The sequence below is a fragment of the Rhinatrema bivittatum genome, chromosome 3 (genome assembly GCF_901001135.1).
Source record: "Rhinatrema bivittatum chromosome 3, aRhiBiv1.1, whole genome shotgun sequence".
NCBI classification, from domain to species: domain Eukaryota; kingdom Metazoa; phylum Chordata; class Amphibia; order Gymnophiona; family Rhinatrematidae; genus Rhinatrema; species Rhinatrema bivittatum.
Window position 1 is genome coordinate 125,791,847 of NC_042617.1, and position 15,123 is coordinate 125,806,969.

Consider the following 15,123-nt stretch of genomic DNA (forward strand, 5'->3'; position numbering starts at 1 on the left):
CCAAGTACCCACGTCTTTGCCTGAGTCCTCGTCCAAGTACCCACGTCTTCGCCTGAGTCCTTGTCCAAGTACCCATGTCTTCACCTGAGTCCTCGTCCAAGTACCCACGTCTTCGCCTGAGTCTTCGTCCCAGTCTTCATGTTCCTGCCCACAGCCTCCGTCTGGCCTCACGCACTCATTGTTCCCAAGTGGCAGGTCTGAAAAGGCTGTCGAATGGCCGGAGGGCTACTCTCGTGACCAGCATTGCGTTGCTGGGTCACACTGGAGCGTGCAGGCCCAGCGGAGGCCAGGTCCAGCCTTGTTCCTACTCCGAATTCCGTCGTCTGTCTCCAGTCCAGCCTTGCTCCTGTCCATCCCATGCTCGGGCCTGCCTCGCCTACCTCAGCACCTCTTCTGAGTTCCTCTGGGGTCGAGCCAAGGTCCAAGAACACACAATCCCCTGGAAAGTGGAACCGCTCTCCTAGCGCTTCCTAACACTTCTTGAGTTATTTCAGCTGTCAGTTAAAACAAAGTCTTTAAATCCCTATTTTTTCTTCTGATGGGCTAACACTTTCATTGGGTTACTCTACAGAGAGATTCTGGGGGCATTGACTTTTCAATAAATGTCACAAGGAGCACCAATTTAATAGAGAGGTATTTTCAGCATGCCTTTTCTGATGTCGCAAACTACTATTCCTCTGAGACAGAGCAGTTTATGGTAAAAATACAATTGGGTGGCTTTTGCAGGTGGCGTTCTCTACATTATTTTTCCCACAAGACTTTTTAAAGTACTTTTGTGTTAAGACTATGTTACTGTTGATGTTTCTATACACTTTGCTGCTGCCCAAGTAGGATGCCATGATTAAAGGCCTTTTCCTGCAGTGGCCAGTCTAAAAAATGAACCGCCATACATCTTCATTAAACTGAGATTATTATTTTTTGGTTATACATCATGCTGCTATTTGGTTTTACAACTGGTCTTCCATTTGTTTCCACTTCACAGTAAACATTTTGTACTCTTATTCGATGGATATATTTGTAAAAGGGGCATCACCCACAACTTGTTTTGTAGACCTTGGTTTTCTACATAATCAACAGCTGAAAAAGCTCATTCTTCCAGCTGCTAGTTCCAGAGGTCCAGGGCTGAGCTGTTTAATTGCCATAGGAGCCCGACAGCAATTTATAAATACTCCTTGGCTAAAGGCATGCATTTCTACTTACACCTCAGCATTGCACAGCTGAACCACGGTACAGGAAGACTTCAGGCACCCACATCCAGCACCCACCTGCTCTCCCCTTCCTCACAGCCTCCGCAGCTATGACACTGACTGCAGTTTAAACATGATCAGGCATATTTAGAACTGTCAGCTGAACTATGCCACTTTTAAGCCTGGGGTTTCTTTTGTAAAACATCATGGGAATGTTTAAAGAAGAAGATGAAAAAGAAAAACACTACAAACCTACTGTCATGATGCGCTCTATTACATCAGGGCTGAGTTTCTTGAACGATTTTAGTATAGCACTGATCTACTGTTTCAGGATTACTTTTTGAGAGTAATGATATTACACTGCATACTGGTGATTGTATTTTATTATAGATTGTATGTTTATTGCTGTTCTAATTATTCTGTATTTGCTGCTACTCCTACTTTCATTATTTCTGTTAGTCTGATTATTTACTGTAAATTTTATATTACTTTCATTGTTTATTTATTGTCCCTCATCTTGGGCAGGCACTGGAAAGGCGGACATAAAATCTGCCTAAAAATAAATTCCTGTTTACCAAATTAACAGGCCAATACAGTAAGGATGCGTTAGAAAGAGTGCGGCAGTGCTGGGCGCCCGCTTGTTTGCCGCGCGCACAGTTTGGATCACATACCGCTCGATACAGTATTTAAATTAGATGCAAATGCAAGCCGCGTCCAAAGCGCGTCCATGAAGCGCAATCCATTTTACTGTATAGAGCGCTATACAGCGCCTATACAGTATCCTGGGTGCGCTGGTACCTGTCATTTCAAATGACATTTGAAATGACAGGTACCAGGAAGTATATGGTTCTCCTATGCTCGGGCATCGGGGATTGCCAGTTCTCTCTCCCCCCCTCCCGAAGCAAGGCGCAGGGCGAAAATCGACTCGACATTTTATTAAAGCAAATAGAAATTGTAACAAAAGTAAACTTACTGCATGCTTCCAGCAGCCCCAGTCCTCTCTCCCCTCCTCCCCTCGGGAGGAGGGGAGAGAGGACTGGGGCTCCCCTGGGCTCTCCTGCCTCCCGGGGGCAGCCGGTGGCGAAAGCGGCTTCCAGCAGCCCCGCCGGTGAAGGTGCATGAACGCCCGTCCAATTTGGGTGCTCAAGCAGTGAAGGCGCATGAGCGCATGCCGTGACCTGAGTGCCCGGATGGACGTCCGAGGTCACGGCATGCGCTCATGCGCCTTTGCTACCTTGAGCGCCCGAATTGGACGTGCGTTCATGCACCTTCGCCGGCGGGGGCTGCTGGAAGCCGCTTTCGCCGCCGGACGCCCCCGGGAGGCAGGGGAGCCGCGGTGCGCGCCTCGGGAGAAGGGGAGAGAGGACTGGGGCTGCTGGAAGCATGCAGTAAGTTTACTTTTGTTACAATTTCTATTTGCTTTAATAACATGTCGAGTCGATTTTCGCCCTGCGCCTTGCTTCGGGAGGGGGGGAGAGAGGACTGGCAATCCCTGATGCCCGAGCGTAGGAGAACCAGGCCACACCATGTTACTCGCTTGCTCCAACCCACCCACTTATTTGACCGGAGCCTGCCTATTGCTGTCACATCCCTCTAACGCCAGAGTAAGGGTAGGCGGTAAATTAGCGGGTTAAAGACGCGGCAAAACAGTTGGTTAAAAAGGCGATAATCGGGCTGCACGTTACTGTATGGGAGGGAATAGCTAATCCGATCGTTTACATCTCATAAACATGCCGCGGGCGGAAAGGGATACGCGATTTAAAGAAGCGGTAAAGATTGGTAAAAACGGATAGTTAGACTTATGCGGCCAAATTGTGGGTAGAAAGCGGGTTAGAAACAGGGTAACCGCGGCCGCGCTTTACTGTATTGGCCTGCGACAGGGTTAAAATGCCTGTGATAATGCCATAATGCATGCAATAGTTATTGCAGAGCATGGCAAGAATGCAAATTTGGCAAATTTATTCAAAGCGGGGGGATTGGGGAAGGGTTTGGGTGGGATTAATGAAAATGAGGGGCATTATCACACTGTACGATAGTGTAACGCATACTATCACATGCTTTTAACATTGGAAATAACTACACCTTTTTTCCTGTTGTTAAGCTGTGCGATAAATATTGCAAATTCCATTTTGGGCATGGGGAGAGGGAGTGGAGTAGGGTGGAGAGAGAGAGAGAGCTTATAGGGTGGCACACATAGTAGTCAACTATTTATACTGCTATAAAAGGGACAGCTAGTAACTCGAGGTGAGGTTTTGGTGGTGGTGTAGGGTTTTGGTGCCAGTTTTACATGCAGAGTGAGACGTATGAACAGCACAGTACACCTCAGTGAAGATCTGATGTCACTTGGAGTGAGGAAAGTCACACGAAGATGAGATTTCTACAATGTTCTCTTGCCCTAGCTTGATGGACTCTCTATCATTTTGACAATATTCATAATAAAAGGTTGAATTATAAAATTGTATCGGCTGAAACACGCCTGTCTGTCAAATATGAACTGGTTCCAAAGTAATTAATATGTCCAGATGTTAAACTGTACCTTTACCCCTCTTTCAGTTTAAGTACTGAACTTAACTGGTTTTAGTCTTGTAGTAATAGAATAAAATAAGATTAGGGATACAGTGGTCTACAAATCTACAGTTGTGAAAGGCTTGCATGAGTTATGGGCAGCTGCAGTTACTCAGTACACTATTTTCAAGCACCTCTACTTATATTTTACGTTCAGGAACTTATCCTATTTGGGGATGGGGATAGCAGCAAGAAGCAGAGGACAGCAAGCAGGCAGCCACATGCCAACGTGATTGATATGCATGATTCAACAAAGGAGCACAATTGGAAGAAGCAAAGGTGGATGCGGCATGCTCTGCCAGCAAAGTGTATCATTTAGTTTCTTATTTTTCGGCTGCCATACCAGAAACACCCTGCCCAGAGCCATGTTCAAAAATATCAAACAATATAATTACCAACAATAAGCATAGACAATAATAAATACATTATAAAAATAAAACCAAAAATCCCCATTTCCCACAGCCCCACCATTCTCACCCTCCATAATACTACAATAGGCCATAACTCCCATTTCAACCCTTTAATATCCTAACCACTGCCAACTCAACTCTGCAGTTCAAGGAATCCAACAGACAACAAAAGGAGGAGAGAAAAATGTCATAAGCCAAACCACACGCATTGCAGACTCTTATCCTAGAAATTACAGCTCTAAACCCAAGGCTGGCAATGCATGATACAACAAATAATGTAACAGATAGTTTGCATCAATTGTGAAGAAGCTTTCTAAGTCATTTTAGGCAGCGGGTCAGGGAAGATGGCTGTAGCTACAAAGTGAAATAAGATGCTAATTTACTTACTGTTATCGTAAATTGGGTTGGAGACAATAGGAGAAAGAGCAATGGTGAAATTACCATGCTCATCAGGCAGGAAAACCTGAAAACACAGTCTCACCACATTCAGGTCATAATCTTCAATAGTGAGCAGCTGTTCTTCGGGGACTGCAAAACAAATCAGATTGTGAATAGTTTCTTTTGCTTGATTGCTAGCATATTTCACCTAACCGGCTGGGCAAAGCTCCGAGAACCTACTCGGCCCTCAGACTAGTGGGGATCACTAGTTTTTGTCCCATTTTCTGCCTGTCTGTTTATAAGATGGCTGGGACCACTACAATACTTCTGGGATTATCAATATAATTCCACAGTGAACTGAAAAAAAAAAATCACCTAAAATGCACATAACTATAGCTCTGGTCTGGAATCACCACTGCAGTACATCTGAATTCTACAGTGCCAAGTGAAAGATCACGTCACATAACGCAGCAGTTAGACACTTTGTTTTTCTGCTTCTTCTTTCATGTTATGTCAGCTAATCATGACAAAGATTCCCTATATACTTCTCCTTTTCACCTAGAACAAAGAATGCTCTGGTTTAGCATTTTATTTTTTTTTTCTTTTCATACAATTATTTCCTACACCCTTAGGAAGATTATTACTTTGAACTTTCATCTAAGGCCAGTGTTTGATGTAATAACCAATAAAATGAATGGGGAAGTAAAAGCAACATGTTTGCAAAAGTCATAGCAGGCACATTATTATGGTGCTTAGGTATGCATACATTTATTTCATGTAACTCATATTAGTGGTGCTCAGTCTTTTCTATATTGAGTCCCACCTAACTTCTGACTCACGTTCCATCCATTCTCTCTTACACACACGATTTAAAATTAGCATATCTCCACTTGAGCGCCAGTGTGTGGTGTGGGCATGCGCTTGTTTTAAAATTAGTTCTGTGTTTATCCCATGCTTTCTCAGATTCTGAGATGGCTTTTGCCTCCAACATCTTCACTGGGAAATTCCTCCATGCCTCTACTGCCCTTTCTTTGAAAAAAAAAATTATGTTACTTTTGAGTCTCTCCCTTTCAGTCTCCTACTATGACCTCTCTTTTTCTAGAATGTCCTTTCCATTGAAAATATATCTTTCAATTTCTCTCACCCTTACTTCCCACTCCCACCTTGTATTGTTTCATCTTTCATTCCTACTATCCTTCCCACTGCCTCCATTTCCCCTTCTCTCATTCATGCCCATTGCCCCTACCCAACCTTCAAATTTCAACTTCTTGTGCCATTTTCCCTCTTTTCCCACACCTTCCAAGTACCTGTGACAGATCTTTCTCCTAAAAGGGCTAGGAGATAGTTTGCAGGACTCAACAGCTAGCTAGCAACGAATTCCAGAGCGTAGGTCCTGCAACCCCAAACATGCGCTCACGGGACTTCCAGCCTGATCGGTTTAAACAGTAGGAACATCCAGTAAGTTACAAAGAGAGTGTTATAACTAGTAGAGTTTAGGGAGCAGGGCAGGACTACAAGGGAAGAACTGGATCTGTCTTCTGCCTAGCCAGCCCCCTCCCCCACAGGTTGAGCCCTTGAGTTCTGGGGGCCAGTAGGGCTTGGGTACACCGGCTGAACATCATGGCGAAAGCTGGGTTGGTCTTCTGCCTAGCCAGCCCCCTTCCTCGCAGGTTGAGCCCTTGGGTTCTAGGGGCCAGTAGGACTTAGCTGGATAGGCTGGATAAGGTGGCCAGGACCTGGTAGACACTGGCTGGAGGTAGTGCTTAGATGAGGCAAGGTTGAAGGCAAGGCAGACAGGGTTTGGCAGGCAGGGGGCTTGGCTCACGGCGACAAGGCAAGACTGGTTACTGGGACAGCCAGAGGACTGAGGACAAGATCCTGGGGACTAGACAAGGCAGAAGAGAACAAGACTAGACGAGGACAGAACTTAAGGCAGACTAGGAAAGGACTTAGACAAGAAACAAGGTAAGAACCAACAGGGATCACATATCATAGAACATATAAGCTCGAAGGCAGTAAGGCTAGTAGACCTGAAGGCCACTAAACAAGGGGCTCCTGAGGAAAGGCCTAGTTAGACCATGGACAAGGTAGGTCTGGATAGGCTGTAGAGCAAGGCAAGGGGCAACAAGGCCCTTATGCTACAAGGCAAGGCAGAGATTGAGAAGACCCTTAGGCCACAAGGCAAAGTTGAAAGGAAGAAGGCCAGAAGGCAAGGCAAGAAGGCCCATAGACCACAGAGTGAGGAACAGAGGCCAGGACAAAGAGCCAAGAGTAACTCAATGAACTAGCAAGGAGGCTCTGGCAAGGCAAATCTAAATAGAACTGGGGCTTGGTGTGGTGCAGGCAGGCAGGAAGAAGGAGCCTGGCATGTTACGGGATCCAGATCTGCTGAGGATGCCTATTGAAGCGAAGGCTGCTCCACAGTCTAAGTCACGGAGGTGCTGGCTCCAGTGGCTGAGTGCAGAGTTTGCTGGAGGCCTCTGCTGGTGAGGTGGTATCATAGCAAGAGGCAGCAGAGTAGGATGAGGCTGCGTAGCAGGTGAAATCCTAATAGAGAGGTCCATAAAACATGGCTAGGATATTAGATTTTTAGTACAATAGTAAAATATGAAGGAGCAAGGGCATTAATAGCTTTATAGATCAAGGTTAATACCTTGAACTTAATCCATCATTCGATCGATGGCACATGTAGCCTTTCCAGAACTGGAGTAATGTGTTCTCTTGGTGAGATTCCAGAAATCATATGAGCCGCCACATTCTGAACCAACTGGAGGGCCCTTAGTGATGATCGCAGCAGGCGCAACAGAGCATTGCAGTAAGCTACCGGTGCCAGCATAAAGGCTTGGACAATGATTCTAAGATCATACTCCCCTAGAAAGGGTTTTAGATTTCGTATTTGTCTGATTTTTCAAAAGGAATTTCTTTTTACCATGTTCTTAATATGTGGATGAAAAGTGAGTGCAGAATCGGACAAAATACCCACATTTCTCCACTGATGGGTGATCAGAATCTGTATATTTCAAACTACATTAATGGAGGCACCTCAGAGGCAGAGAAACTTGAAAGCATGATAATTTCAGTTTGTTTTTTTTTATTAAGGGCTAATTTGTTAGAGGCAACCAATTGTTTGTTGCAGTAGGTCAGCAATAAATACTACAGCTTTTGGCACTGCAAAGGAAACAGGAAAGTAAAACTGGATAACCGGCATGTATCTTGTAGCCATCGTCTAAGTCTGACAGCACATGACAAAGTACAGAGATATAAATGTTAAACAGAATGGCAAAGAGCCCTGTGGTATCCCATTTAACACTACTTGGGAGTAGTTCTGGAGGACTAGAGACAGGCAGATATAGTTCCTTGCCACAAAACGGAAGTAAGGAGGAGACTAGGAACTACAGGCCAGTCAGTTTAAATTCTAGTGAGCAGATTAATGGAATCACAGCTAATACACAGGATAGTGCAGTTTCTGGAGTCCAATGAATTACAAGGTCTGAAGCAGAATGGTTTTACCAAAAGTAGGTCTTGTCAGATGAATCAGAACAATTTCTTTGACTGGGTGAGCAGAGACTTGGATCGGGGAAAACACTAGATGTGATGTAGTTGGATTTCCGTAAGGCCTTTGACATGATTCCACACAGGCAATCTATTAATAAACTGAGTGCCCTTAGTATAGGCCCTAAAGTGACTGACTAGGTTAGAAAGGGGTTGAGTGGGAGGTAATAAAGGGTAGTAGTTAATGGAACTCACTCCAAGGAGAGGGGTGTTACTAGTGGTGTGCTGCGGGTATTGGTCTATGGACAAGTTCTTTTCAACATTTTCATAAGTGGTAATGCAGAAGGGCTATAGGAAAAGTTGTCTTTTTGCAGATGATACCAAAATCTGCAACAGGGTAGGCACCCAGAAAAGTGTGGAAAACATGAGGGAGGATCCTAGTGAACCTTAAGGATGGTCCAGAGTCTGGCATCTAAGATTTCATGCTAAAAAATACAGCATCATGCATTTGAACTGCAAAATCCAAGGAAGTGGTACAATGCAGGAGGTGAAATTCTTTTATGTGCAAAGCAGGAGCAGGATCTGGAGATGATCATATCTAATGATCTCAAAGTGGCCAAATAGGCAGATAAGGCAAAAATGAAAAAGAAATGATACTGTCCCTCTACAAGTCCCTGCTGAGACCTCATTGGAATACTGTGTACAGCTTTGGAGACCATACTTTCAAAAGGATATAAACAGGATGTAGTTGATCCACAGAGTAGCTACTAAAATGGTCAGCAGTCTTTGCTGTAAAGCATATGGGGACAGACTTAATAATCTGAACATGTATATCTTAGAGGAAAGGTGGGATAGGGGAGATATGAAAGACATTTAAATACCTCTGAGGTATCAATGCTCAGGAGGTGTGTAGATTCTGGAACAAGGAGTCATGGGATACGGGTAAAAGGGGGTAGCCTCAGGAGTAATCTAATGAAATATTTCTTTACAGAAAGGAAAGTGGATGCATGGAACAATATCCCAGTGGAAGTACTGGAGACAAGGACATTATCTGAATTCAAGAAAGCATGGGACTAGCACAGGATCTCTCTATCTTATTTATTTATTTTGAAATATTTGTTACCCGCCCTTTCTACATTCAGAGTGGGGAAAAAAAACAAAATACTTAATAAAACAAATAAAACAGACATGAAAATAACATAAATTGAATCAAATCAATATTGACTGCAGCATAAGCACTGAAGGACTCGGATATATGACTGTAGCAGAAACGCTGAAGGACTCATAAGGATTATGCCTTTTGAAAAAAGTATGTTCTGAGAGTTTTTCTAAAGAATTTTGGCTGTGAGATCATTCTTATCTCCATGGGAAGGAGTTCCATAAAAAGGGCTCCAGGGGGGCAAGATGGCCGCCACCGAGTAGGTTCGTTAAGGCGCTACTCGAAGAGAGGTATTACCTGATATTGGAATTTCTTCGTTCTCCTATGTCACATATCAAGAGAAAGGGAAGATTAAGGGGGATGGTGTATTCCCCCTCGATTGATACTTCTCAACCTTGAATTAAAGGCTTCTTCTCGGGTGCAACGGCGTCTACTCCGGAATGCTCTGTCGCTGGAGGAGTATCGTGAGAGCAACTGTTCTCCTCCCTGACTCCAGATACCACCTTGAGCCCCGGAAAGCCGGTGAGACCGGCTCCTCCGACTAACAACGACGCTACCTTGTGTGCCCTGGAAAGAGGAGAGTTCCCTTCGATGGTAGTTCAAAGTGGTGAGGAACCAGTGATCCAGGAGCGAATCCCAATAGCGGCACGTACGGAGCTAATTCCAGGGAGAGCAGTGAAGGAATTGCCTTTGGATATAGCCCGGAAAGAACTTATTTATTTATTTATTTATTTATTTATTTAACACTTTTCTATACCGACCTTCATGGTAATGACCATATCAGATCGGTTTACATTGAACAGGGTAGAAAAAAAAAAAACTGAAACAAAAATAAAAAATAAATAGATAAATAGACATATGAACGGAGGCGGCAAAAAGTTACATTCAACAAGGTAGGTGAAACTTGGAGGCTTAATCAGCAAGAAAGAGAGGCCTAGGATGGCAGAAAACTAGTAAAAACTTCAGGGATTGTTGACAACGACACGAAAAGGTATGCTGTCCAAGAGGAGCGGTAACTTGGAGGAGGGAGAGAACCACTTAAGGGCCCTGCTGGCCGGTTCACTTACAGATACGGATAAAAATGAAACCTTATCATTAGTGACCATGGACACAAGGGATCAGACTGTAATAAATAATAACTTAATTTCATACAGTAAAAAAGCAGAAGATTTGGAAAAAAGAGTTACAGCTACTGAGAATACTCAGATAAAGTTAATTTCATCTGAAGGACTTTTGAATAAAAGGCTAGAAAGAGTAGAAAATGCATTAAGAGTCCACAATTTGAGGGTTATAAATTTTCCTGTCATAAGGTTAATTTCTCCTTTAGAGCTTTTTAAAACACATATGCATCAGGTTCTTAAAATACCTGAATCTGCTACTCCTGTAATTGTTAAAGCCTATTATTTGCCACAACAACAGCAAGCCCAAACTGAAGAAAGGGAACAAGAAGGAAATGGTCCTGCTTTAGATTTAACAAATTTCCTGCAGACTTCTTTGGGGACTGAGGTTACCCAAAGAAAATCACTTTTGATTTCCTTCGCATTCCTCTCAGAGCGTAATCAAATATTGCGTTTGTTTCTGAGGAGCAGGCAATTATTGTTTTTTTGGAAGACCCATATGGATTTATCCAGACGTAATAAAGACAAGTCAAGCACGTCGGAAAAAGTTTTTACAGATGCGCTCTGAGGGGCAGATTTTATAAATCTGCGCACACGTGTACTTTTGTTCGCGCACCAGGCGCGAACAAGAGTACGCGGGATTTCAATAGATACGCGCGTATCTATTAAAATCGAAATCGGAGCGGCCTCGGAGGGAACTTTCCTTCGCCCTCCCCCCACCTTCCCCTCCCTTCCCCTACCTAACCCACCCCCCCCGGCCCTATCTAAACCTCCCCCCTACCTCTATCAAGAAAGTTACGCCTGCTCGAAGCAGGGCCGGCTGCCGCGCTCCATGTTCCGGTCCGGGGGCTGGTCCAGGGGCCGCTGTCACGCCCCCGGGCTGGAACCACGCCCCCGAAACGCCGCATCACTCCCGGCACGCCCCCGACACGCCCCGGGACTTATGCGCACCGCCGAGCCTATGCAAAATAGGCTTGGCGCGCGCAGGGGGGGTTTGGGGTAGGTTTTCGGGGGGTACATGCGTATCTTACGCGCGTACCCCTTTGAAAATCTACCCCTGAGGTTCTTCAGTTGGGGGCAAGCTATATATTAAAGTACCCTTGTAAATGCTCTATAAGGTATCTAAATGATCAGTATGTATTCTATGAGCCAGACCAGCTGAGGGCCTTTTTAGAGGCACTCTCCCTAACACCACCAGTTACTAGCCCGGCTCAGTAAAGTCAAAAACTGTTGCACTACTCGATGTATAGGTCCAGTTTTCTTTTTGTTATAATTGGATTTCCTATTAATATGCTCAGATTTCGCCCCTCACTTATTACTTATAATTTTGAATATTGTGTATTGGGAAATTTGATTTCTGTTTGAGGCATTTTTGCTGTTATATATGAATTATATTGAAATAACAATATCCTTTTTTTTCTGTACAAGGTTATATAATTGGATTTGAATTTTGAAAATTGAAAATAAAGAATTATTTAAAAAAAAAAAAAAAAAAAAAAGGGCTCCAGCAGTAGAGAATGTGCACTCTCTGGTTTCCTCCAAGTGGAATAATCTGTTGTCATTCTGCCTGTTGTGCAGCCTCCCAACCACCAGCGGTCCTCAGGGAGCTACTCCTACCCTCTCTCCAACTATAGTTTCTGTGACTTCATGACTCAGCAGGGCCCAGCCTATTTAACCCTGCTTCTATGTTTGCTTGAGGCCTTGTCCGATTCTGCTTGGCTCCACATTTGTAAATGCTCTATGGCCTCCCTAGGCCTTCTGCTTTTGGCTTGCTCAGTTGCCTCCCTAAGCCTTCCTGTTCCAGTACTGCTCTGTGGCTTTCCTAAGCCTTCTGTTCCAGTATTGCTCTGTGTCCTCCCTGAGCCTTCTGTTCCAATATTGCTGTATCTTTCCTTTAGCCTTCTGTTCCAGTATGCTTTGTGGCTTTCCCTAGGCCCTCTGTTTCTGTATTGCTCCATGGCTTTCCTAAGCCTTTTGTTCCAGTACTGCTCTGTGGCTTTCCTAAGCCTTCTGTTCCAGTATTGCTCTGTGGCTTTCCTAAGCCTTCTGTTCCAGTATTTTTCTATGGCTTTCCTAAGCCTTTTGTTCCAGTACTGTTCTGTGGCTTTCCTAAGTTTATTGCTCTAGTCTGGCCACTTGGCTTCAGCCTAGCTCTGTGGCCTTCTTAGACCTTTGCCCAAGTGCCCTTCAGTTCTCCCGTTTATGTCCTCCGGGCCTTCCCTGTTATCTGTCTGGTTTAATCTCTGTCTGGTCTGTCTTGTCCTGTCCCAGTTTTCAGCCATTATTCCTGACCCAGTCTTGTCTCAGTTACAGTCCTGCTCCAATGTCCGAGCCTACTCCAGTGTTCCAGGTCCCAGCCTGTTCAATGTGCCACGTCTCCCTGCATCCGGTTCCAGAATCCCAGCTCCATGCCTGCCTTTGGTTCCAGCCTTGCCTTGGCTCCAGTCCAGTACTAGGCTCAGTCCAAGCTCCTGTCTAAGTCATGCCGGCTGCCAGAACCCAAGGGCTTATCCTGCGGGGAAGGTGGCTAGTATAGGCCAAAGATTCCCTAGCTTAGTTTCTTTTTGCCCTGTAGCCCTGGACTGTCCCTGTGGGGGTTCCCCAGCCTAGCTGGGTCCTCAACCTCTACAGAAGTTAACCGCAACATAATCTTGGCGAGGGAATGTCCAGTAATCCGCAGTTAAAAGATCATAGAGCTCTGGTAGAAATATAAATTTTCAATTTAGCTGCAATCCATTGTGACAGAATGTTATTGAGAAGAGTATGAATGGTAATAGCAAGTTTATATTGAATATGGTATGTACTTGGTAATCAATGAGGTGTTTGTAAAATGATAGTAATATGATCACTTACATAAGTACCTGTCAATACATGGGCTGTGGAATTTTGTTTAATCTGTAATGGATGAATTATGTAGGCAGGGAGACCGGTAAAAAGGGAATTACAGTAGTCAAGACTGGTTGAGATTCTAAGGAACTAAAACAAATATCTGTAACAATAACAGCTGCAATAGATCAGACTGAAAAATAAAAGAGTAACAAATCACCAGGACCAGATGGCATCCACCCTAGAGTTCTAAAACATGAAACTGGTAACCTGTTACAAGTAATCTTTAACCTATCAATTAAAACAGCCAGGATACCTAAAGACTGGAAGGTGGCCAATGTGATTTTTAAAAAGGGCTCCAAGAGTGATGCAGGAAACTATAGGTCTGATATCAGTGCCAAACAAAATGGTAGAAAAATATTCTTAAAAATAAAATCACTGAGAGTGTTGCTTCTTTGCTGAAAAAGTTGGAAGTGTGTCGTCAGCATGGAAGATTACCTTGGTTTAATCAAGAACTTCAAGGGATTAAAAAATGGGTTATGTGTAGAACTGAGCGGAAGTGGCAGAGGCCAGCTTTATCAGAGAATTTAGACACATTTGAAGGCACTCAGTCTGCATACACCAAATTTTATTTCATTTTTTGTTTGTAGATTTCACTGAATCGATCTTATGATTTGTTTGCTACAGCTAAAAGGTTCTTAGGGGATTAAAAATTGTCACACTTCTGTGGGGGCATTGTCCCTCAAACATTTGCAGATTTTTTATGAATAGGGTAAAAAATGATAATATCCTCTACTCAGCATTGGGTTTGACTGCTCCTTCACTATGGTCTCCACCCCTTGTAGTGATTTGGGAAAAATTTGATCATGTACCTAAGGTAGAGACTGAATGTTTGGTTACAGAGCTGAAAGCATCCTTTTATCATTCAGATCCATGCCCCACTTGGGTTTCAGATACTTTGCGGGATACTTTTGCAGGCCTGCTTTTAGAAATGATAAATGTGTCTCTCTCTGAGGGTGTTCCAGATATTTTAAAAAGATCTGTAGTAAGACCTGTTAAAAAAAAAAAAATAAAAAAGTTGCTCTTTGGTCTAAAACTGGAAAGGTGATTCACTAATTTCAAACTTGTCTTTAAGGAAGTTATTAGAAAAAACAGTTTTGGTACAGTTAAATGATTTTTTGCAAGAACATATTGTTCTTAGTGATCATCAATATGGTTTTCAAACCGGATCAAAGTACTGAGGCATTACTTATTTCTGCTAACGATTTTTTATTAAGAAAGCTGGACACGGGGAAGGTAGTAATTGCTATGTTCCTTGATGTATCAGTCGCTTTTGATATCATTGACCACTTAGTTCTTTTCCATACGTTGAGAGAGCTGGGGATTAGTGGCGATGTTATCTGATGGTTTATTCTTATCTGATGCCTCGTAAACAACAAATTAGAACTGAGTTGTGTTCCACCTGATTTGTTCTTAAATCCAGAGTTCCTCAAGGCTCAGTATTGTCCTCAACATGTTTTAATATTTATTTACATCATTTATGTGCTGTTCTTGATTTGTTCAGTGTTATTTTTTTAATTTACACAGATATTATCCAGTTCTTTCCAGTTGCTGACAATGTACAATAGACAGTGGTTCTCAACCTTTATTTGGTAGGGACACACCTGACAGATGGCTCTGACATGCATACACACTGAACATGTGACCGTCACGGGGCGAAATGTAAACAAATACTCTGCATCCACAGGAAGCCCCTTGACCCACAGCAATGGGTGCAGAGCAGATCTAGGGCATTGCCTGTACAACTCACCATACAGAAAAGAATTTCTGGTTCTGGTGACATCCCAGTAAAAGCAAAACAAACTCCCTTTACTAGCAGGTGCAATAGCCCTTCTTATGAAAAGACAGTAATTTACCACCAATGCATGCCCTATTGAGAAAACGCAACAAATAAGATTGATACAAATGCCTACATGCTAGTAAAATAC

General features: G+C 43.6%; 1 protein-coding gene across 2 annotated transcripts in view; it reads right to left on the reverse strand.

The window, feature by feature from the left end:
* Window positions 1–15,123, reverse strand: part of REL (REL proto-oncogene, NF-kB subunit) — a 108,120-nt gene that overhangs the window by 25,555 nt on the left and 67,442 nt on the right. For both annotated transcript variants that reach the window (XM_029593719.1, XM_029593718.1), the window contains exon 6: window positions 4,550–4,690. In XM_029593719.1, coding sequence (XP_029449579.1) covers window positions 4,550–4,690 — 141 coding nt within the window. The remainder of the gene's footprint in view (window positions 1–4,549; window positions 4,691–15,123) is intronic.